The sequence below is a fragment of the Coregonus lavaretus genome (genome assembly GCF_964263955.1).
Source record: "Coregonus lavaretus genome assembly, chromosome: 15".
NCBI lineage: Eukaryota > Metazoa > Chordata > Actinopteri > Salmoniformes > Salmonidae > Coregonus > Coregonus lavaretus.
Window position 1 is genome coordinate 4,491,493 of NC_140002.1, and position 23,162 is coordinate 4,514,654.

The 23,162-nt window shown below is 40.9% G+C and overlaps 1 protein-coding gene across 4 annotated transcripts in view; it reads left to right on the plus strand.

Moving 5' to 3' along the window:
* The window catches only part of LOC311142732 (glucocorticoid receptor), a 109,594-nt gene that overhangs the window by 68,740 nt on the left and 17,692 nt on the right, over positions 1–23,162 (plus strand). For 3 of the 4 annotated variants that reach the window (XM_084178391.1, XM_084178392.1, XM_084178390.1), the window contains 3 exons: positions 18,245–18,411; positions 19,778–19,804; positions 22,943–23,059. In XM_084178391.1, the coding sequence (XP_084034517.1) occupies positions 18,245–18,411; positions 19,778–19,804; positions 22,943–23,059 (311 nt within the window). The remainder of the gene's footprint in view (positions 1–18,244; positions 18,412–19,777; positions 19,805–22,942; positions 23,060–23,162) is intronic. The other variant, XM_084178393.1, reaches the window with a different exon arrangement.

The following is a 23,162-nucleotide window of genomic DNA, read 5'->3' on the forward strand; positions in this document are numbered from 1 at the left end:
CACATTTTATTTAAGTTTTGATAGATTTTTACAAGATTCCAATAATGTTTCTAAACTGCAGTATATTTCTCTTATCACACTACTCTCTTGAGAAATAAGTTATTTATTAATGTATTATTACTTATAATGACTGAATAGAGTTTAAATTTACATAATATGTACATACACTTTTTGTTTCACATTAGCATCGGGAATGTCACGAGCCAAGAGAGGGTTCGGTTGATGTTCTTGCTTCACAGCGCAAAAGTACCATAAATGTCACAGTAGCCACTAGCCAGAAGGCTAAGCATTGCAGACTATATATTAGGCCTGCACTCTTTTAATTATTGTAACAAAACCATATTGCACTCTTGAATAACGCAACAATTCACAAGCATGTGCAGACAATTAAAGAGTTTAGTTTCTCATCTGTAAAATCATTCCATTTTAGCTTCAAGCCAAAAGCACAGTTACGGCTAACTAAAGCTAACAACATGTCTTCATCAAGTAACGATAGCCTATCACCAGAGGATTTTAGCTCCACAGATACATTATTAGACTGTGTTAGTGATTTAAATACTTGGATGGCTCACAACTTTCTCCAGCTAAATCAAAACAAGACAGATGTACTTATTGTTGGAGCCAAAGCACAGAGAGAGAATCTTGCCGCACATTTTAATTCACAGGCAATAAAGAAAAAACGGCAGGTAAAAAAACCAAGGCCTTATTTTAGATTCTGTACTCTATTTCGAATCACACATTAGTAATGTGACCAGAATAGCTTTTTACCAACTGAGGAACATTGCCAAGGTGTGGCCGTTTCTCTCTCAGGCTGATACAGAGAGACTCATCCATTATTTGATTACAAGCAGGCTTGACTACTGTATTGCTCTCCTGTCTGGTCTACCCAAGAAAGAAATTGGTCAACTGCAGAACATACAGAATGCTGCAGCACGGGTACTGACCAAGACCATATGGAGAGTACACGTTACACCGGTTTTAAGGTCTCTGCACTGGCTGCCTGTGAGGTTTTAAGATTCTTCTTTTGGTTTTTAAATCAATCCAGGATTGTGCACCCCAATACATGTCAGACATGCTTTTAAGTTATGTACCCAGTAGGTCCCTCAGGTCTTCTGGCACTGGCCTTTTAACTATCCCAAAGTCTAGGACCAAGAGGCATGGAGAGGCAGCCTTTAGTTACAATGCCCCCAGCCTCTCGAATAGCCTGCCAGAGAACCTGATGGGGGCCGAAACTGTGGACATTTTTAGCTTTGCTTTTCCTTAGAATGCTTTTTTATTATTATTATTATTTTTTAAAAATATTATTAACCCAACCATTAACCCATCCTCTTCGGAGGACACACTTTTTACAGCTTTTCTGATACATTTTACATAGACATTTTACGTAGACATTTTGCATACATGGTACTTTTATATAAAGCAATCACATAACAATAATACATTACCAAACATAAGCTCTTTAATCCCACCCCTCAGCCACTCTCAGCCTATCCCACCTATCACCAAAGACCACCCTCGTTTGGTTTCCATGTGCCATATATTTTTCAATTGTGCTGTAAGGTTTTACATACATTTTGAACCTTTCTAATCATATAGTATCCACAGATTGTGAGCTAAAGATGGAAACCTTTCCTACGAGTATATTATTTATTGACTGACTATGGCTTTCCAAATCGCCCAACACTTCTATTTGTAAGGTTAATTATAAGTGAATGTTGTGATTTATTTTTTTAACCATTCCTGAACCTGTGACCAAAAACAAGCTACAGTTGAAGTCGGAAGTTTACATACATACACTTAGGTTGGAGTCATTAAAACTCGTTTTTCAACCACTCCACAAATTTCTTGTTAACAAACTATAGTTTTGGAAAGTCGGTTAGGACATCTACTTTGTGCATGACACAAGTAATTCTTCCAACAATTGTTTACAGACAGATTTCAGTTATTCACTGTATCACAATTCCAGTGGGTCAGATGTTTACATACACTAAGTTGACTGTGCCTTTAAACAGCTAGGAAATTCCAGAAAATGATGACATGGCTTTAGAAGCTTCTGATAGGCTAATTGACATCATTTGAGTCAATTGGAGGTGTACCTGTGGATGTGTTTCAAGGCCTAAACTCTTTGCTTGACATCATGGGAGAATCAAAAGAAATCAGCCAAGACCTCAGAAACAAACTCCACAAGTCTGGTCATCCTTGGGAGCAATTTCCATACGCCTGAAGGTACCACGTTCATCTGTACAAACAATAGTACACAAGTATAAACACTGTGAGACCACGCAGCCGTCATACTGCTCAGGAAGGAGACGCCTTCTGTCTCCTAGAGATGAACGTACTTTGGTGCGAAAAGTGCAAATCAATCCCAGAACAACAGCAAAGGAACTTGTGACGATGCTGGAGGAAAACGGTACAAAAGTATCTATATCCACAGTAAAACGAGTCCTATATCGACATAACCTGAAAGGCCGCTCAGCAAGGAAGAAGCCACTGCTCCAAAACCGCCATAAAGAAGCCAGACTACGGTTTGCAACTGCACATGGGGACAAAGATCGTACTTTTTGGAGAAATGTCCTCTGGTCTGATGAAACAAAAATAAAACTGTTTCGCCATAATGACCATCGTTATGTTTGGAGGAAAAAGGGAATTTTTGCAAGCCGAAGAACACCGGGCGTGGCAGCAGTGGGGTGCTTTGCTGCAGGAGGGACTTGTGCACTTCACAAAATAGATGGCATCATGAGGAAGAAAAATTATGTGGATATATTGAAGTAACATCTCAAGACATCAGTCAGGAAGTTAAAGCTTGGTCGCAAATGGGTCTTCCAAATGGACAATGACCCCAAGCATACTTCCAAAGTTGTGGCAAAATGGCTTAAGGACAACAAAGTCAAGGTATTGGAGTGGCCATCACAAAGCCCTGACCTCAATCCTATAGAACATTTGTGGGCAGAACTGAAAAAGCGTGTGCGAGCAAGGACACCTACAAACCTGACTCAGTTACACCAGCTTATTGTGGGAAGCTTGTGGAAGGCTACCCGAAACATTTGACCCAAGTTAAACAATTTAAAGGCAATGCTACCAAATACTAATTGAGTGTATGTAAACTTCTGACCCACTGGGAATGTGATGAAATAAATAAAAGCTCAAATAAATAATTCTCTCTACTATTATTCTGACTTTTCACATTCTTAAAATAAAGTGGTGATCCTAACTGACCTAAGACAGGGAATTTTTACATTTTAGTCATTTAGCAGACACTTATCTAGAGCGACTTACAGTTAGTGAGTGCATACATAATTTTTTTATTTTTCATACTGGCCCCCCGTGGGAAGCGAACCCACAACCCTGGCGTTGCAAACGCCATGCTCTACCAACTGAGCTACATCCCTGGACGACGCTGGGCCAATTGTGTGCCGCCCCATGGGTCTCCTGGTCGCGGCCAGCTACGACAGAGCCTGGATTCGAACCAGGATCTCTAGTGGCACAGCTAGCACTGCGATGCAGTGCCTTAGACCACTGCGCCACTCAGGAGGTACTAGGATTAAATGTCAGGAATTGTGAAAAACTGAGATCAAATGTATTTGGCTAAGGTGTATGTAAACTTCCGACTTCAACTGTACATAGGGGCAATACCAGAATAAATGATTGAGTGATTCTGTCTCTTCGCAGCTAAATCTACAGAGCTGAGATTGTTGTATGCCCCATATATGTATGTATGTATGTGTGTGTATGTGTATGTATATATATATAGCATTCTGTTGGTGGCAAGAATTTTGTATAATAATGTGTTGAATCAAGTGTTGTTTTTTTGTACCAGTTCATAAACCATGTCCCATTGAATCGGTACTTCGAAAATCTCTTCCCATTTATTTTGTAACCTGTATGGTGCAGCTATCATTTTTGTCCTCAAATGGTGTTTTTTTCTATTTATGCCAATTCCTTTCAGCCAATTTGTATATTTTTAATACATGGCAAGCAAACAAGTTCCCGACCTTCTCCTTTTTCCACTTGCCTCCTCCGTTTTTGTGGTAATGCTGCAATCAGTTGATTGTAAGTTTGGGTTGAGCAGACATTCCAATATATTTTTCAAAGCTGCATATGTGACAACTCCACCGTTTCTATTCATAATATCATTAATAAATATATATTTTTAAATTATCCATAAAGATTTTTCTATTTTATTGATCAGGATATTTGAGTTTAACCACAACATTTGTTGTAATATTTGTTCTATCTTTTCTGGAGGATAAAACTGAAATTGTAACTAGCTTTGTATGGCTTGTTTAAGAAAGGGCGATACTTTAAACAACATTTCATTTTCAATTAGTCGGAAATTTGAATTTGTAATCTGTATAAAGGCAAAATGGCCATTTTTGAACAAAGGATGAGCCTTTATTAATAATCTACTGGAGAACCATTTTAGGTTTAAGTATAATTTATGTATGAGTGAAGCTTTTAGTGAGAGGTTTAAAGTTTAATATTTAATCATTTTAGCCCCCCAAACTCATTCATTATATAAATAGGCACGTTTAATTTTGTCTGGTTTAGCATTCCAAATAACATTTAAGTATTTTTTGCTCATATCATTTTTTTAAATGAGTCGTCTGGAGTAGGCAGCGCCATTAGTAAGTAAACTGTGATTGGACCAAAGAGTTAATCAATGTGATTTTTCCATAAATAGACAAGTATTTACCTCTCCATGGTTGCAGAATCTTATCTATTTTGCAAACTTTCTATTTTTTAGCTTTTTAGTGGTTCAGTTTTTATTGTTATTCTTTAGTTTTTTTATCCTCTGTTTGTTGTGTGGTAAATGAACACATTTTTTCCCCCATTTGTTTTTATTTGTTTTTTCCTGTGAGGCACATTGTGTTGCATTCCATGTCTGAAATGTGCTGTATAAATAAAGCTTGATTTGATTAATCAAAAGTGAACGATTACCCCTCTAATACGAATATAAGAGTACAGTAGGCCTACCTTACAACATTACCACAAGCCATGCTTCATTTCTATCATGTCATGCAAATCATTAGGCAAATTGCGACTAAAAACGTGGGTATAATTCACCAGGGAGTTGAGATGTTGAGCTGGCCATTCCCACCACCCAAAAATAAAATGTATATAGATCATTCATTATAGGTTATCTTTCTTCATTTGTAGCATTGTGTGGCGATTTCCATCAATCCACATTGCAGAGATCAGCAAGGCCGCCGGAAAAACGTGGGCGAGCTGGCATTTGCCCCAGCACTTTTGATTTGGTTTGATAAAAAATATTGACACAAAAGCATTGAAAAGAGGGACCAAGTACTGTTGTTTTTCAAGATCCGCCTGTAGATTTGTTTGATAGGATTTTTGTTTTTATCCTCCCTAGGACCAGGAGTTTTCCCCAGGAGTTCATTTTATTTTATTTTTAACCAAATTACCTGATTAGAAAAAGTCTGGTCCCATCGTAGCCCATATAAAAAGTTTACAACTGATTTATTACCATGTCATACCCAAAGTTTTACTTGGTTAGGTTCGCCTACCAGATCACGAAACACTCTGGGCCCCAGTCTGAGGTCCTGAGCACTCTGGAGCAGGTTTTCATCAAGGATCTCTCTGTACTTTGCTCCGTTCTTCTTTCCCTCGATCCTGACTAGTCTCCCAGTGCATGCTGCTGAAAAACATCCCCACAGCATAATGCTGCCACCACCACGCTTCACCGTAGGGATGGTGCAAGGTTTCCTCGTGACGGTTGGCATTCAGGCCAAAGAGTTCAATCTTGGTTTCATCAGACCAGATAATCTTGTTTCTCATGGTCTGAGAGTCCTTTAGGTGCTTTTTGGCAAACTAAGCGGGCTGTCGTGCCTTTTACTGAGGAGTGGCATCCGTCTGGCCACTCTACTATTAAGGCCTGATTGCTGGAGTGCTGCAGAGGACATTCAGAGACTTGTCCCGAAGCCACTCCTGTGTTGTCTTGGCTGTGTGCTTAGGGTCGTTGTCCTGATGGAAGGTGAACCTTCGCCCCAGTCTGAGAGTCCTTTAGGTGCCTTTTGGCAAATTCAAAGTGGGTTGTCCTGTGCCTTTTACTGAGGGGCTTTTGTCTGGCCACTCTACCTGATTGGTGGAGTGCTGCAGAGATGGTTGTCCTTCTGGAAGGTTCTCCCATCTCCACAGAGGAACTCTGGAGCTTTGTCAGAGGGACCGTTTGGGTTCTTGGTCACCTCCCTGACCAAGGCCCTTCTCCCCCGATTGCTCAGTTTGGCCGGGCGGCCAGGTCTAGGAAGAGTCTTGGTTGTTCCAAACGTATTCCATTTAAGAATTATGGAGGTCACTGTGTTCTTGGGGACCTTCAATGCTGCAGACATTTTTTGGTACCCTTCCCCAGATCTGTGCCTCGACACAATCCTGTCTCGGGAGCTCTACAGACAATTCCTTCGACCTCATGGTTGTTTTTTTCTCTGACATGCACTGTCAACTGTGGGACCTTTAAATAGACAGCTTGTGCCTTTTCAAATCATGTCCAATCAATTGAATTTACCACAGCTGGAGTCCAACCAAGTTGTAGAAACATCTCAAGGATGATCAATGGAAACAGGATGCACCTGAGCTCAATATCGAGTCTCATAGCAAACGGTCTGAATACCTATGTAAATAAGGTATTTCTGTTAATTGTTTTTAATACATTTGCAATCATTTCTAAAAACCTGTTTTTGCTTTGTCGTAATGGGGTATTGTTTGTAGATTGAGACATTTTTTTTATTTAATCCATTTTAGAATAAGGTTGTAATGTAACAAAATTTGGGGTCTAAATACTTTCCAAATGCACTGTGTACTGTAGGAGTGAGTGTTGAGCTCAACAAGACAGTTCTGTTCACACTGCCCTGCTTGGATGGGGCAACTGTCAGGCATGTGTTCTGCGCGACCCCCTGTCTTGATAATTGACGTGATATTGACGTGATGATTTCACAAGTTTACACAACAGTATTGTCTCTCGAAAATTGATTTTTAAACGATAAAACAGACATGTATGAACATATCCTCAGGTAAAAGGTGACATACTGTCTCCTCATATAAAACATTTGATCTCAAATCTAAAATGCTGGAGTATAAAGCCAAATTAAAAGTTTTAGCTTCTGTCCAAATAAATACACAGGGGAGTGTATATCAAACAATTTGCTGTAATGGTGTGTCTCTGCTACAAAGACTTCCGCTTGCAATATCCAAATAAAAAAGGAGGAGTATGAAAATGGAGGAAGCCGGAGAAGTCTTGCTGTAGCCCAGCTATGTTTCATTTAAAAATCTGCCCTGAGCCTTCCTCCCCTTCCGTGGCTCTGTTTGTGTGTGGCCTCACTGGCCTGACGTAACACTGCTGCTGCTACAGGACTTGGGATTCTGGGATACTATACATTTTTGGAGACCCATGGGTCCTGACTTCCTCCTGTAGCCGATTGTTGGGAGGCCCCTCAGCCCTGCTGAAGCCAGTACATGGTCTCCAGTCCGGTAGAGGGAAACAGCCTGAAACTCTACTGCATACCACCACCTATAAAAGGCAACCCATTATTAGGGATGTGCACAATCTAGCTGTTTTAAAGCTGATTTCCTGCAATTCTACATATTTTGCCATTTGGCGGAGATAAAATGTTGCAGCTTTAACATTAATTTCCTGCAATTGTACACATTTAGCCACGGCTTATGCTATCTGAGTGACTCAAACATAACAAATTCAATAGGGGCCCCATGCCAAAAATACTCCTCAATGCATCATTTTAGGATTTTAGATTCTAACTGTCTAGCTTTTTATTTTGTTGATTAAAAAAAAAAAATATATATATATATATATATATATATATATATATATAGGTCCATTTATCTTTTCTACATACTTTATATCTGGTTTAAGTTTTTTTTTGTTTTGGTGTAATTAAACAAGGTTGAATGGTTTGTAACAATCTCCCACACTGTCTGTCTTGTTCATCTTGGCTCTTTGATTTTAGTGATACTGTACCATCATCTCGCCAGTTTTTGTGCAGCCTACAGAATGAGAATTGTGTAGGCGTAATTTCTTTTTACCAAGGTCGTTGAACTGCAACCTCCTTCATTGCTGTTTTTTCACTTTATCGTGGTTTAGGCTATTCATGCATTTAGCAGAATTGCAGTTTTAAGTGTTTTTGTACGTGTGTGGGGTTATTAGTGCGTGTACAGTTTGTGTGTGTGTTCATTGCTCTCTGGTCCAGTGTGGGGGCATTCCTACTGAGGCTTGACACTGCATGGCTGAGTGCCACAGAGCTCTGTGATGCAGGGGGAAGAGAGCGAGGAAGTAGGCCGGGAGTAGAGGGGGAAGGGCAGGGGCTGGAGGCTGAAATGGGCGGGAGTCTGTCAGACCCCCCGGTAGTCACTTTTTTCAAAGTCCACGTTTTTTCCCCCTTTCAAAATGCTGAGGCGTAAGCAACTTTTGCTACCGTATTAGGGTCATTCCACAAAATGAGTGCCTTTTGCGTCAATTTTATATTTTAAGTAGAAATTGCGCACGAATATAGAATTTTAAAAGCCTGCTATATTAAATGAAGTGCCCTTTTTAGTATAAACTACATGGAGAATTCAATCAGATTTTTTATATGATTAAAGACTTGCTAAAGTGCCAAAATTCCCTCTGTGACTTCTAGGAATATTTTAACCCACTTAACACCCAACATTTTACTCAAGTTTTCACCATCATTGTAAAGCCCTAGTTATTTTGTTGCTTTGACAGTCATTTCTGAAGATTATTATTAATTTCATGTGCTAAGTGATTCATTTAAATCTGTCCCTCATTCTAAGGTCAACCCTGTTACGTGAACTGAAATCTTGTTTTAATATCGGGAAACTTCCTTAAAAAAAAAAAAAATTCTAAAGAATCATTCAACATCTAATATTCAAATCATAGTGTAAAAGCAGGTGAGCTGGTTCTACTCTTTTTGGCCATTTGATGGTGTTTTGGGGTGGAAAACTGAGCGGGTCAAGCATAACACTGTTACGCATAGAGAGACAGGCTAGAATATATATATTTTTTCCCAAAGAGTATGACCTAAAAAATTGTTGTGACGCTTGCATTGTTGCCACTTCCTGTTGCACACATCAAGCTTCCATTCCCCCTGTCTTCCATTCCCCCCCCCCCCCCCCATAAAGACCATACATCATGCGCTATGGACATATTCATAGAGTATGCAATGTAGTTCAAGTCACCAGAAGTGCAAACATTTAGTAAGCATGGAAAGGGTACAGTACACCCTGATGGTCATTGTAAAGCATCCTCATCCACATTACCTTGTATGCATCCTCCAAATGAAGTTTCCTCACCTGTCTGTGTCTTATTCAGGCCCCCAGTGTCCGGTCTGGAGCGTGAAGTCACGAGCTCTGCTGGTCGGCTACTGCGTAGCAACCTGGCGTGCCAAAGCCCTGGTCTGCCCTTGAAAGCCTATGTAAATTACGATTGCCATAACGGCCAAACAAAATAGACTGACATTTTGGGCTCTAAAATTAGTTTATTATGATCAAGTTCGATCCCCACTGTAAATTATTTTAAAGTTCGCTACAAAATGAGATACTACTACATTTGTCATCACAAAGGACCACGTGCTGACACAGACCAAACACTGTCCGGCAGACTACGAAGAGGCTCGCGCCCTCATGCCATAGACATTAAGGTTGACTCGCTCAGGCAGGATAAACGACTACATCGACCATAATCCTTTGCTAGTTATGGCCACTTTCACCATTATCCTTAGCAAAAAAAACATTTGGAGTGCCATTCAGCAAAATGGCGTGCTTCAAATACTTAACGCGGCATCTGTAGTTTTCCATAAGTGGATGACGTCAGCGCTATCACCATCTACTGGCTTTAATGTCTGTGGTCTTATAAAAATAAAGAACTCCATGACTTGAAAGACCTGATTGCTAAGGTCATTTTAGTTTACACATACAGTGCATTCGGAAAGTAGACAGACCCGTTTACTTTTTCTACATTTTGTTAGGTTACAGCCTTATTCTAAAATTGAATACAATCTACACACAATACCCCATATTTTTTTACATTTTAATGACAAAGCAAAACTGGTTTTTAGATTTCTTTGCACATTTATTAAAAAAATAAATGCCTTATTTACATAAGTATTCAGACCGTTTGCTATGAGACTCCAAATTGAGCTCAGGTGCATCCTGTTTCCATTGATCATCTTTGAGATGTTTCTACAACTTGATTGGTAAATTAAATTGATTGGACATGATTTGGAAAGGCACACACCTGTCTATATAAGGTCCCACAGTTGACAGTGCATGTCAGAGCAAAAACCAAGCCATGAGGTCGAAGGAATTGTCCGTAGTGCTCAGAGACAGGATTGTGTCGAGGCACAGATCTGGGGAAGGGTACCAAAACATTTCTGCAGCATTGAAGGTCCCCAAGAACACAGTGGCCTCCATCATTATTAAATGGAAGAAGTTTGGAACCACCAAGACTCTTCCTAGATCTGGCCGCCCGGCCAAACTGAGCAATCGGGGGAGAAGGGCCTTGGTCAGGGAGGTGACCAAGAAACCCGATGGTCACTCTGACAGAGCTCCATAGTTCATCTGGAGATGGGAGAACCTTCCAGAAGGACAACCATCTCTGCAGCACTCCACCTATCAGGTAGAGTGGCCAGACGAAAGCCCCTCAGTAAAAGGCACAGGACAACCCGCTTTGAATTTGCCAAAAGGCACCTAAAGGACTCTCAGACTGGGGCGAAGGTTCACCTTCCATCAAGACAACGACCCTAAGCACACAGCCAAGACAACACAGGAGTGGCTTCGGGACAAGTCTCTGAATTTTCAATCACAGTTTTTATGCATCTTGGCATGCTCTCTACCAGTCTTTCACATTGATGTTGGGTGACTTTATGCCACTCCTGGCGCAAAAATTCAAGCAGCTCGGTTTTGTTTGATGGCTTGTGACCATCCATCTTCCTCTTGATCACATTCCAGAAGTTTTCAATGGGGTTCAGGTCTGGAGATTGGGCTGGCCATGACAGGGTCTTGATCTGGTGGTCCTCCATCCACACCTTGATTGACCTGGCTGTGTGGCATGGCACATTGTCCTGCTGGAAAAACCAATCCTCAGAGTTGGGGAACAATGTCAGAGCAAAAGGAAGCAAGTTTTCTTCCAGGACAACCTTGTACGTGGCTTGATTCATGCGTCCTTCACAAAGACAAATCTGCCCGATTTAAAGCCTTGCTGAAGCACCCCCAGATCATCACCGATCCTCCACCAAATTTCACTGTGAGTGCGAGACACTGTGGCTTATAGGCCTCTCCAGGTCTCTGTCTAACCATTAGACGACCAGGTGTTGGGCAAAGCTGAAAATTGGACTCATCAGAGAAGATGACCTTACTCCACTCCTCTAGGGCCAATCCTTACAGTCTTTTGCAAACCTCAGTCTGGCTCTTCTTTGGTTCTCATTGATGAAGGGCTTTTTTCTAGCTTTGCACGACTTCAGCCCTGCCCCTAGGAGCCTGTATCGAACCGTCCTCGCCGTGCACTTCACCCCAGCTGCCCTTTGCCATTCTTTTTGTAGGTCACTTGATGTCATCCTACGGTTGTTGTGTGACATTCGAATGAGTTGGCGGTCATCCCGGTCAGTAGAGAGTCGTTTTTCGCCCTCTGCCGGTCTGTAGCTTTGTTGTCCCCATAGTCTGCTGCTTGACCTTGTTCTTATGAACCGCCGTCTTTGAAATTTTAAGGATGGAAGCAACCTGACGCTCACTGTATCCCTCTGCCAGTAAAGCCAGAATTGAACCCTTCTTTTCCTCACTCAAAACTTTCCTAGGAAAACCTGCAAAATCGGCAGTGTATCAAATACTTGTTCTCCCCACTGTGTATATATACACACACACACACAGTGGGGAGAACAATTATTTGATACACTGCCGATTTTGCAGGTTTTCCTACTTACAAAGCATGTAGAGGTCTGTCATTTTTATCATAGGTACACTTCAACTGTGAGAGACGGAATCTAAAACAAAAATCCAGAAAATCACATTGTATGATTTGTAAGTAATTAATTTGCATTTTATTGCATGACATAAGTATTTGATCACCTACCAACCAGTAAGAATTCCGGCTCTCACAGACCTGTTCGTTTTTCTTTAAGAATCCCTCCTGTTCTCCACTCATTACCTGTATTAACTGCACCTGTTTGAACTAGTTACCCGTATAAAAGACACCTGTTCACACACTCAATCAAACAGACTCCAACCTCTCCACAATGGCCAAGACCAGAGAGCTGTGTAAGGACATCAGGGATAAAATATAGACCTGCACAAGGCTGGGTTGGGCTACAGGACAATAGGCAAACAGCTTGGTGAGAAGGCAACAACTGTTGGCGCAATTATTAGAAAATGGAAGAAGTTCAAGATGACGGTCAATCACCCTCGGTCTGGGGCTCCATGCAAGATCTCACCTCGTGGGGCATCAATGATCATGAGGAAGGTGAGGGATCAGCCCAGAACTACATGGCAGGACCTGGTCAATGACCTGAAGAGAGCTGGGAACACAGTTTCAAAGAAAACCATTAGTAACACACTACGCCGCCATGGATTAAAATCCTGCAGTGCACGCAAGGTCACCCTGCTCAAGCCAGCGCATGTCCAGGCCCGTCTGAAGTTTGCCAATGACCATCTGGATGATCCAGAGGAGGAATGGGAGAAGGTCATGTGGTCTGATGAGACAAAAATAGAGCTTTTTGGTCTAAACTCCACTCGCTGTGTTTGGAGGAAGAAGAAGGATGAGTACAACTCCAAGAACACCATCCCAACCGTGAAGCATGGAGGTGGAAACATCATTCTTTGGGGATGCTTTTCTGCAAAGGGGACAGGACGACTGCACCGTATTGAGGGGAGGATGGATGGGGCCATGTATCGCGAGATCTTGGCCAACAACCTCCTTCCCTCAGTAAGAGCATTGAAGATGGGTCGTGGCTGGGTCTTCCAGCATGACAACAACCCGAAACACACAGCCAGGGCAACTAAGGAGTGGCTCCGTAAGAAGCATCTCAAGGTCCTAGAGTGGCCTAGCCAGTCTCCAGACCTAAACCCAATAGAAAATCTTTGGAGAGAGCTGAAAGTCCGTATTGCCCAGCGACAGCCCCGAAACCTGAAGGATCTGGAGAAGGTCTGTATGGAGGAGTGGGCCAAAATCCCTGCTGCAGTGTGTGCAAACATGGTCAAGACCTACAGGAAACGTATGATCTCTGTAATTGCAAACAAAGGTTTCTGTACCAAATATTAAGTTCTGCTTTTCTGATGTATCAAATACTTATGTCATGCAATAAAATGCAAATTAATTACTTAAAAATCATACAATGTGATTTTCTGGATTTTTGTTTTAGATTCCGTCTCTCACAGTTGAAGTGTACCTATGATAAAAATTACAGACCTCTACATGCTTTGTAAGTAGGAAAACCTGCAAAATCGGCAGTGTATCAAATACTTGTTCTCCCCACTGTATGTACAGTTAGGGAAAAAAGTATTTGATCCCCTGCTGGTTTTGTACGTTTGCCCACTGACAAAGAAATGATCAGTCTATAATTTTAATGGTAGGTTTATTTGAACAGTGAGAGACAGAATAACAACAATAAAATCCAGAAAAACGCATGTCAAAAATGTTATAAATTGATTTGCATTTTAATGAGGGAAATAAGTATTTGACCCCCTCTCAATCAGAAAGATTTCTGGCTCCCAGGTGTCTTTTATACAGGTAAATAGCTGAGATTAGGAGCACACTCTTAAAGGGAGTGCTCCTAATCTCAGCTTGTTACCTGTATAAAAGACACCTGTCCACAGAAGCAATCAATCAATCAGATTCCAAACTCTCCACCATGACCAAGACCAAAGAGCTCTCCAAGGTTGTCAGGGACAAGATTGTAGACCTACACAAGGCTGGAATGGGCTACAAGACCATCTCCAAGCAGCTTGGTGAGAAGGTGACAACAGTTGGTGCGATTATTCGCAAATGGAAGAGAAACAAAATAACTGTCAATCTCCCTCGGCCTGGGGCTCCATGCAAGATCTCACCTAGTGGAGTTGCAATGATGATGAGAATGGTGAGGAATCAGCCCAGAACTACACGGGAGGATCTTGTCAATGTTCTCAAGGCAGCTGGGACCATAGTCACCAAGAAAACAATTGGTAACACACTACGCCGTGAAGGACTGAAATCCTGCAGCGCCCGCAAGGTCCCCCTGCTCAAGAAAGCACATATACAGGGCCGTCTGAAGTTTGCCAATGAACATCTGAATGATTCAGAGGAGAACTGGGTGAAAGTGTGGTGGTCAGATGAGACCAAAATGGAGCTCTTTGGCATCAACTCAACTCACCGTGTTTGGAGGAGGAGGAATGCTGCCTATGACCCCAAGAACACCATCCCCACTGTCAAACATGGAGTTGGAAATATTATGCTTTGGGAGTGTTTTTCTGCTAAGGGGATAGGACAACTTCACCGCATCAAAGGGACGATGGACGGGGCCATGTACCGTCCAATCTTGGGTGAGAACCTCCTTCCCTCAGCCAGGGCATTGAAAATGGGTCGTGGATGGGTATTCCAGCATGACAATGACCCAAAACACACGGCTAAGGCAACAAAGGAGTGGCTCAAGAAGAAGCACATTAAGGTCCTGGAGTGGCCTAGCCAGTCTCCAGATCTTAATCCCATAGAAATTCTGTGGAGGGAGCTGAAGGTTCGAGTTGGGACAAAATCCCTCCTGAGATGTGTGCAAACCTGGTGGCAAACTACAAGAAACGGTCAAATACTTATTTCCCTCATTAAAATGCAAATCAATTTATAACATTTTTGACATGTTTTTCTGGATTTTTTTGTTGTTATTCCGTCTCTCACTGTTCAAATAAACCTACCATTAAAATTAGACTGATCATTTCTTTGTCAGTGGGCAAACGTACAAAATCAGCAGGGGATCAAATACTTTTTTCCCTCACTGTAAATGTATGTATATATGTATGTATATTTATATATGTGTATGTATATTTATGTGTGTATATATATATTTATTTTTTATATAGAGCCGTACTAAGACAGAATAAGCGTGACACTGTGTAAATGATAACACATTAGTGCAGGAAATGAAGAAATTGATTAAAATGCTGGAATTAAGCAATTGACTATGCAAATGGAAGCCTGTCTTTAATAAGCACCTGTTTTGTTAAATGATTTAAGCAAGTAAACGCCTGGGCTATTAATTGAAGTTTTACGGTATACTTTAGGCATTATTAGTTTGCTAGTCGCAGGCAATTGGTGTCTGGGGGATAGTAGTGTAAACAGGGAATATTTGCATGGAATGAGCTGTCAAGCAGCAATGTTGTCAGCCTAAATCCAGCCTAGCTGTGAATGGCTTGGCTGCCTGCCAAAGTCCAACTTGCCCCCACCACTTATATAAACAAGTGTCGTCTTTCCAATGACCATTAGACTGGCCTTTGAATTTAGGTCATACTCTTTAGGCCTCCCTCAGCCGCGTGACTCGAATTGAATGTAAATGCCATGCCCTAGTCTATACGACAACCATCCATAAACCTTGAAAGACGTTAGGCCCACTTCTCTCGCTGTCTCTTACATAAGTTACATATGGCTATAAGCCCCGTCTATTGTGTTGGCAAAGCAAACTAGGGTGGAAGGCTTTACCTTCTAATGCTGTGAAAATCTTCCTATGGATTGTATTAGAAATGTGTAAATGCTTTTTGTCTGACGATGCGTTAAAAGTTTACTCCTAGTGTACGTCTGTCAGCATTGCTTTGACAAAGCAGTGTTAAGTTTCTGTAGTTTCATACTGTCGTTAATTTCATGTGAAAGGGAGTCCGATGATTACAATCGTGGAATTGCAACAAGGCGGATAATTTTTCTGGCTCAGACATGGCACTATATTACAGTATAATTTAGTTGATGCATGAGTGTGAGATTCAAACCTCAGTCGTTACTCTCCTAACCATAGATGCCATACATTATCTAGGCACCTACCTGTGTTATGATAAACAACCTTGCATTAAGAATTGTTTGCTTTGCAATAACTCAGATGACTCGCTCTGGATGAAAGCCAGACAAAACACAGATAATATTAGGCTGTTTTGATTGCTATTGTCAAAACACCTTCAATAATCCCTCATAAATTGCCTATGCATGGGTTGCCTGACAACGTCACAAAAATGATGCACGTGCATTGCAGGGGTAAAAGGCCTTCTTTTTTTATTCTGAACAGTCAGATGGCTAGTAACAATGACGAGAATCTGCCATGTGGGAAATTGTAGGTGGCTAGTTTCAGCTAGTTATATCTTGTTCTTGAAACCATGTCTTGTTTTTGAGGTGTTTTGAGTTATTTCACGTCTATGCTAATATAGCTAAAATTAGCTAGCTTGCTAACCAACGAATGTAACCATGTACAGTGCCTTCAGAAAGTATTCACACCCCTTGACTTTTTCCATATTTTGTTGTTACAAACTGGGATTAAAATTGATTTAATTGTCTTTTTTTTGGTCAATGATCTACACAAAATACTTTAATGTCAAAGTAGAACATTTGTAAAAACAATCATGAAAAATAAAACACGAATATCTCTTGATTACTTAAGTATTCAACCCCCTGAGTCAATACATAGTAGAATCACCTTTGGCAGCGATTACAGCTGTGAATCTTTCTGGGTAAGTCTCTAAGAGCTTTACACACCTGGATTTTACAATATTTGCACATTATTCTTTATAAAATTCTTCAAGCTCTGTCAAGTTGGTTGTTAATTATTGCTAGACAGCCATTTTCAAGTGTTGCCATAGATTTTCAAGCCAATTTAAGTCAAAACTGTAACTGGGCCACTCAGGAAACATTAAATGTCGTCTTGTTAAGCAACTCCAGTGTATATTTGGCCTTGAGTTTTAGGTTATTGACCTGCTGAAAGGTGAATGTGTCTCCCAGTGGCTGTTGGAAAGCTGACTGAACCAAGTTTTTCTGTAGGAATTTGCCTGTGCTTAGCTCTGTTCCGTTTCTTTTTATCCCCCTCAAAAAATCGCTAGTCTTTGCCGATGACAAGCATACCCATAACATGATGCAGCCACCACTGTGCTTGAAAATATAAAGATTGGTACTCAGTGATGTGTTGTTGGATTTGCCCCAAACATAACACTTTGTATTCAGGACATCAAGTACATTTCTTTGACACATTTGATGTAGTTTTACTTTAGTGCCTTATTGCAAACTGGATGCATGTTTTGGAATATTTGTATTATGTACAGGCTTCCTTCTTTTCACTCTGTCATTTAGGTTAGTATTGTGGAGTAACTACAATGTTGTTGATCCATCCTCAGTTTTCTCCTATCACAGCCATTAAACTCTAATTGTTTTAAATTGGCCTCATGGTGAAATCCCTGAGCGGTTTCCTTCCTCTCCGGCAACTGAGTTAGGAAGGACACCTGTATCTTTTGTAGTGACTGGGTGTATTGATACACCATCCAAAGTGTAATTATTAACTTCACCATGCTCAAAGGGATATTCAATGTCTGCTTTTTACAATTTTTCACCAATAAGTGCCCTTCTTTGTGAGGCATTGGAAAAGCTCCTGGTCTTTGTGGTTGAATCTGTGTTTGAAATTAACTGCTTTGACTGCGGTACCTTACAGATAATTGTATGTGTGTGGTTCAGAGACGAGGTAGTCATTTCAAAAATCATGTTAAACAATATTATTGCGTACAGAGTGAGTCCATGCAACTTATGTGACTTGTTAAGCAAATTTTTACTCCTGAACTTATTTAGGCTTGCCATAACAAAGGGGTTGAATACTTATTGCCTCAAAACATTTCAGCTTTTTATTAATTGGTAAAAATGTCACTGTTATTGTGTGTAGGCCAGTGACAGAAAACCATGTTATATTTAAGGCTGTAACACAACAACATGTGGAAAAAGTCGGTGTGTGAATACTTTCTGAATGGACTGTATTTGAGAGACAACAGGTGCTTATTGTGCAAATGCATTTGATTTCAATAAACAATATTTTGTCTCCAAATATTTAACTTTACATGTTGTCAATAATCGTTTGAATGTCAGCCAACCCTCTGCACACGCATCTGTTTTGTTGCTAAACAACCCACCCCTCTATAGCTGTCTGGATCTGAGTGATATTCACCTGTGTAAAAGTAAAACAACTGCTGATGCTTTATAAATACTTTTCATTTGAATGGATGTGATTGTTAACCGTTGTGTTTGTTGCAGTCCAACGGCCAGACCCGAGGCCAGCAGCTCCACGTCGTCAGCCCCTGCCAAGCCCAGCGGTCCAACCCATAAGATCTGCCTGGTGTGTTCGGACGAGGCGTCTGGTTGCCATTATGGAGTCCTCACCTGCGGAAGCTGCAAGGTCTTCTTCAAGAGGGCCGTTGAAGGTTGGTGATGGAGTAAACACCCACACTCACAACTCCATTCATGCCCAGTTCTCCCTCTCAATAACAGACTATAGTTGAACATATGTACAGGTCAATGCACATCGAGTTTGCAGTAGGACACTGTTTGACTGTTGTCCTTACCTATAGGCTAGCCTAGATATTCTAACAAAAGCGTACCGGTTGGCTCAGTGTTAAAAAAGCGGGCTCATTTTAATGTTTCATTTGAGCAGACTATTTTATTGAACTAATTTTCTTACATTTTCTAAGATTAGGAGCAGAGACATTTTAGGTTCACACAAATATAATCAGAAAAGGTTTCCTTAGGTTTCTATTACACCAGGTCGGAGTAGGCTAGTGTCTCATGGTTTTCTATCAGGCTGTAGTGTCTATGCTGCTATTTTTGTGTCCAACCAATCGTTTGCATCCTATACCTATGAACAGCCTGTCCAAAAGACTGTTGGTCATTAGAGTTACATGAGATCTTCTCTCCTGTTTCATATGGGAGAGATGTCAAGGGGTCTGAATACTTTCTGAATGCACTGTATGTGTGTGTTTGGGACTTGTAGCCTATATCGGTTTGTTACTTTAACAATTTTCACTTAACGTAGACTACATTTTGTCTTATTCCAAGCTCACTACCACAGTCAATGTAACCATTCACTAGGACCTCCTTTGAAGTCATGGGGCGGCAGGTAGCTTAGTGGTTAAGAGCGTTGTGCCAGTAATCGAAAGGTCGCTGGTTCTAATCCCCGAGCCGACTAGGTGAAAAATCTGTTGATGTGCCCTTGAGCAAGGCACTTAACCCTAATTGCTCCTGTAAGTCGCTCTGGATAAGAGCGTTTGCTAAATGACTAAAATGTAAGTCCATTTAATTGCTCTGAATGCTTGACAAGTGGGCTGCTATGCTACTGTTACTCCCTGTGAATAGAATGGAGCAGCCGTGAACGTTATCATTGTTCAGGGCAGTCTGAATAGGTATTCATTTTGAGGTGTATTTACATAGTTTGTAACACAACTATTTAATTCACAGTGTTACTATTTAATTCACATGAAAGTGCATACAATAGTATTTTGTATTCAAAGAATGGAGATATAGCTACTGTATATGTTTATTGTAAAATTAAAACCCTGAGTTTAAATACAAAAATAACAGATATTACTCTGAGTGAAATACAATATTTTAGTTTAAAGGATAATTGTTACATATTGTATACGTTATTTCAACTTTACTGGTATAAATGACCAAGTAAAATAATATTTTACTTTTTTGATACTTCAATTGAGCAGTACTTTCAGCAAGAAGACGTCATATCTGTTATTTTGATCTTTCTTCCCCCATTCTACGGTTGTTGTCGCTATGGTGAAGGATGGAGAGCACGACAAAACACAGATGGTAAATAAACCCACCTTTTAATAACGCTTATGCTTTATCCATGTCCCTCAAGCACTGTACTGGAAATCTGACCTGATATGCAAGATTGAACATGCACAGTCTCTCGTGTACCCTTCTCAATGCATGTGTTTGTGATTTGATGATTCATAATGTATTTTGGTTTTAAATTCTGTTTTAAATTCCTGCTTGGAATGTGGCTCTATCATCACTTAGCTAATATAGTTCATTAAAGGCCCAGTGCAGTCAATGTGATTTTCCTGTGTTTTTTTAATATATATATATATATATATATATATATATATATATATATATATATATATATATATATATATATATATATATATACACAGTACCAATCAAAAGTTGGGACACACCTACTCATTCAAGGGTGTTTCTTTATTTTTACTATTTTTTACATTGTAGAATAATAGTGAAGACATCAAAACTATGAAATAACACATATGGAATCATGTAGTAACCAACAAAGTGTTAAACAAATCAAAATATATTTTATATTTGAGATTCTTCAAATAGCCACCCTTTGCCTTGATGACAGCTTAGCACACTCTTGGCATTCTCTCAACCAGCTTCACCTGGAATGCTTTTCCAACAGTCTTGAAGGAGTTCCCACATATGCTGAGCACTTGTTGGCTGCTTTTCCTTCACTCTGCAATCCGACTCATCCCAAACCATCTCAATTGGGTTGAGGTCGGGGGATTGTGGAGGCCAGGTCATCTGATGCAGCACTCCATCACTCTCCTTCTTGGTAAAATAGCCCTTACACAGCCTGGAGGTGTGTTGGGTCATTGTCCTGTTGAAAAACAAATGATGATCCCACTAAGCCCAAACCAGATGGGATGGCGTATCACTGCAGAATGCTGTGGTAGTCATGCTGGTTAAGTGTGCCTTGAATTCTAAATAAAATCACAGACAGTGTCACCAGCAAAGCACCCCCACACCATCACACCTCCTCCTCCATGCTGTACGGTGGGAACTACACATGCGGAGATAATCAAACGGTTTGAACCAAAAATCTCCAATTTGGACTCCAGACCAAAGGACAAATTTCCACCGGTCTAATGCCCATTGCTCGTGTTTCTTGGCCCAAGCAGGTCTCTTCTTCTTATTGGTGTCCTTTAGTAGTGGTTTATTTGCAGCAATTCGACCACGAAGGCCTGATTCATACAGTCCCCTCTGAACAGTTGATGTTGAGATTTGTCTGTTACTTGAACTCTGAAGCATTTATTTGGGTTGCAATTTCTGAGGCTGGTAACTCTGGGTCTTGCATTCCTGTGGTGGTCCTAATGAGAGCCAGTTTCATCATAGCGCTTGATGGTTTTTGCGACTGCACTTGAGGAAACATTCAAAGTTCTTAAAATGTTCCGTGTTGACTAAGCTTCATGTCTTAAAGTAATGATGGACTGTCGTTTCTCTTTGCTTATTTGAGCTGTTCTTGCCATAATATGGACTTGGTCTTTTACCCATTTTTCAGAATAACTAACCGTGCAGTTTAGTGAACCTCTCTATTGCCCTGTGATGGATAGAACACTAGAACGGAAATACGCTTATTTTGTATATTTGTGACAATACAATGTTTGTTGGTATGTCAATCATACCAACAAATATAATAAATGTTCAGCATAGCATGTTGTTGTGTATAAAGATGCCACTGGGATTCTCGCAGCATGTTAGGCTTTCAAGGGAAAGACCTGTGAATTCAGTGTAGTGCCTTGGAAGGGATGATACAAGTAGTATGTATACTTATCTGCCGTTCCCTCCACACTCGGTGAGATGTAGGCCGCCTTGTGTACCTTTTCTAGCCTGCTGAGTCTTCGTGTCAAATGGCACCCTATTCCTCTCTTTATAGTGCACTATATAGGGAATACAGTAAGCAAGCACCGCAGCGGTCGGTTATGATACACAAATCACCATTACCTGTCAACATGTCACATGACCCAAATCACTCACTCGCTCTCTCGCTGTTACTAAGAGGACACCCTAGTCATGTTTGGATGGCTATTGGCTAGTGACGTCACCCTCCAACCAAAGAATGCCCGTGCCCCCCCCCCCCCCTCCTCCTCCTCCATCTCACTCTGTATCCCTGTAGCCTGACCATGTTTTCTCAGCAGGACTGGAGGAAGCCTGCCAACCAGGGCTAGCCTAGCGTCTACCGCCAGCCAAGTCCTCCTCACTAGCCTACAGTATGAAAATGGGATTAGAGAGCGGATGCTTCTGGGCATTCAGCTGGCACAGTTTAGTTTATGGATGGTTGTTTGCTCTGGTCTTTGCCTTGGCTGTTGCTGCCATGACTACCCACTGCATTACGGTTAGCTGTGATTTGATGTTACAGGTTCCAGGTTGGCATTGTTCTGCAGCGCTTTGGCTACGTTGCTCTGTGGTTAATAATTTGTTGGGGTACTGTAAAACATCAGAGCAATATATTAACCTATTTAACAAACTTTTACTTAAATGCCCTGACTGTAGATCAAACAAAAAAACTATATCACATCAGTAGAAAGTGTGGCATTTGATCTCATTAATTATCATATTTATTAGTTGGTATTAAAAATGTTATCGGTAGATGTACTAGGTCCTTTTAAAACAGATTTGTTTTGTATGAGATTGCTGATGTAAATACAGTTGGGTAGGCCTACTTGTTGCTTTTATTAAACTAATTAATCATGAGCATGGCCTCTTAAGATCTACCGTAGAGCATGAGTTGATCTGGCTGAAGATTTTGTTCAGCTGACATTCTCCATGCTCTGTCATACAAGCAATATTTTTTTCCCCCTCTCGTCTTCAAAACAACTAGGCCAACTCAATCCACGCTATCAACAGCATTACACACACAGCATAGGGACAGTCTATAAAAATAATAACATAATCTCTTTATCTCTGTTTTTAAAAAGCTTAGGCTACTATTTTGCCGGTCCGTGGAGGGGTGTTAACCTCAGAAAGTGAACGAGCTGTCACCTTAATTCACCGTAAGGTTATGTCATGAGGCTGGCAGGTTTACCCAAACAGGTGTTTGGTGTGGCGGCAACCCGCAGTGCTTGGCCTAGACCCTTTTGCTGTCACAAACACCGGATAGGTGCAGTGAAATGTGTTGTTTTAATTACCTTGTTCCTCCATCCCCAGGACAACACAACTATCTGTGTGCTGGGAGGAACGACTGCATCATAGACAAGATCCGCAGGAAGAACTGCCCGGCATGCCGCTTCCGCAAGTGTCTCCAAGCAGGGATGAATTTGGAAGGTAAGAGTGTTACCAACACACATTCATATTGTCCTCATATCAGTGGACTGGTAGTATACACTATTACAGTCTTTTGGCAAACATAGTCATCCGGCAAAGGTTC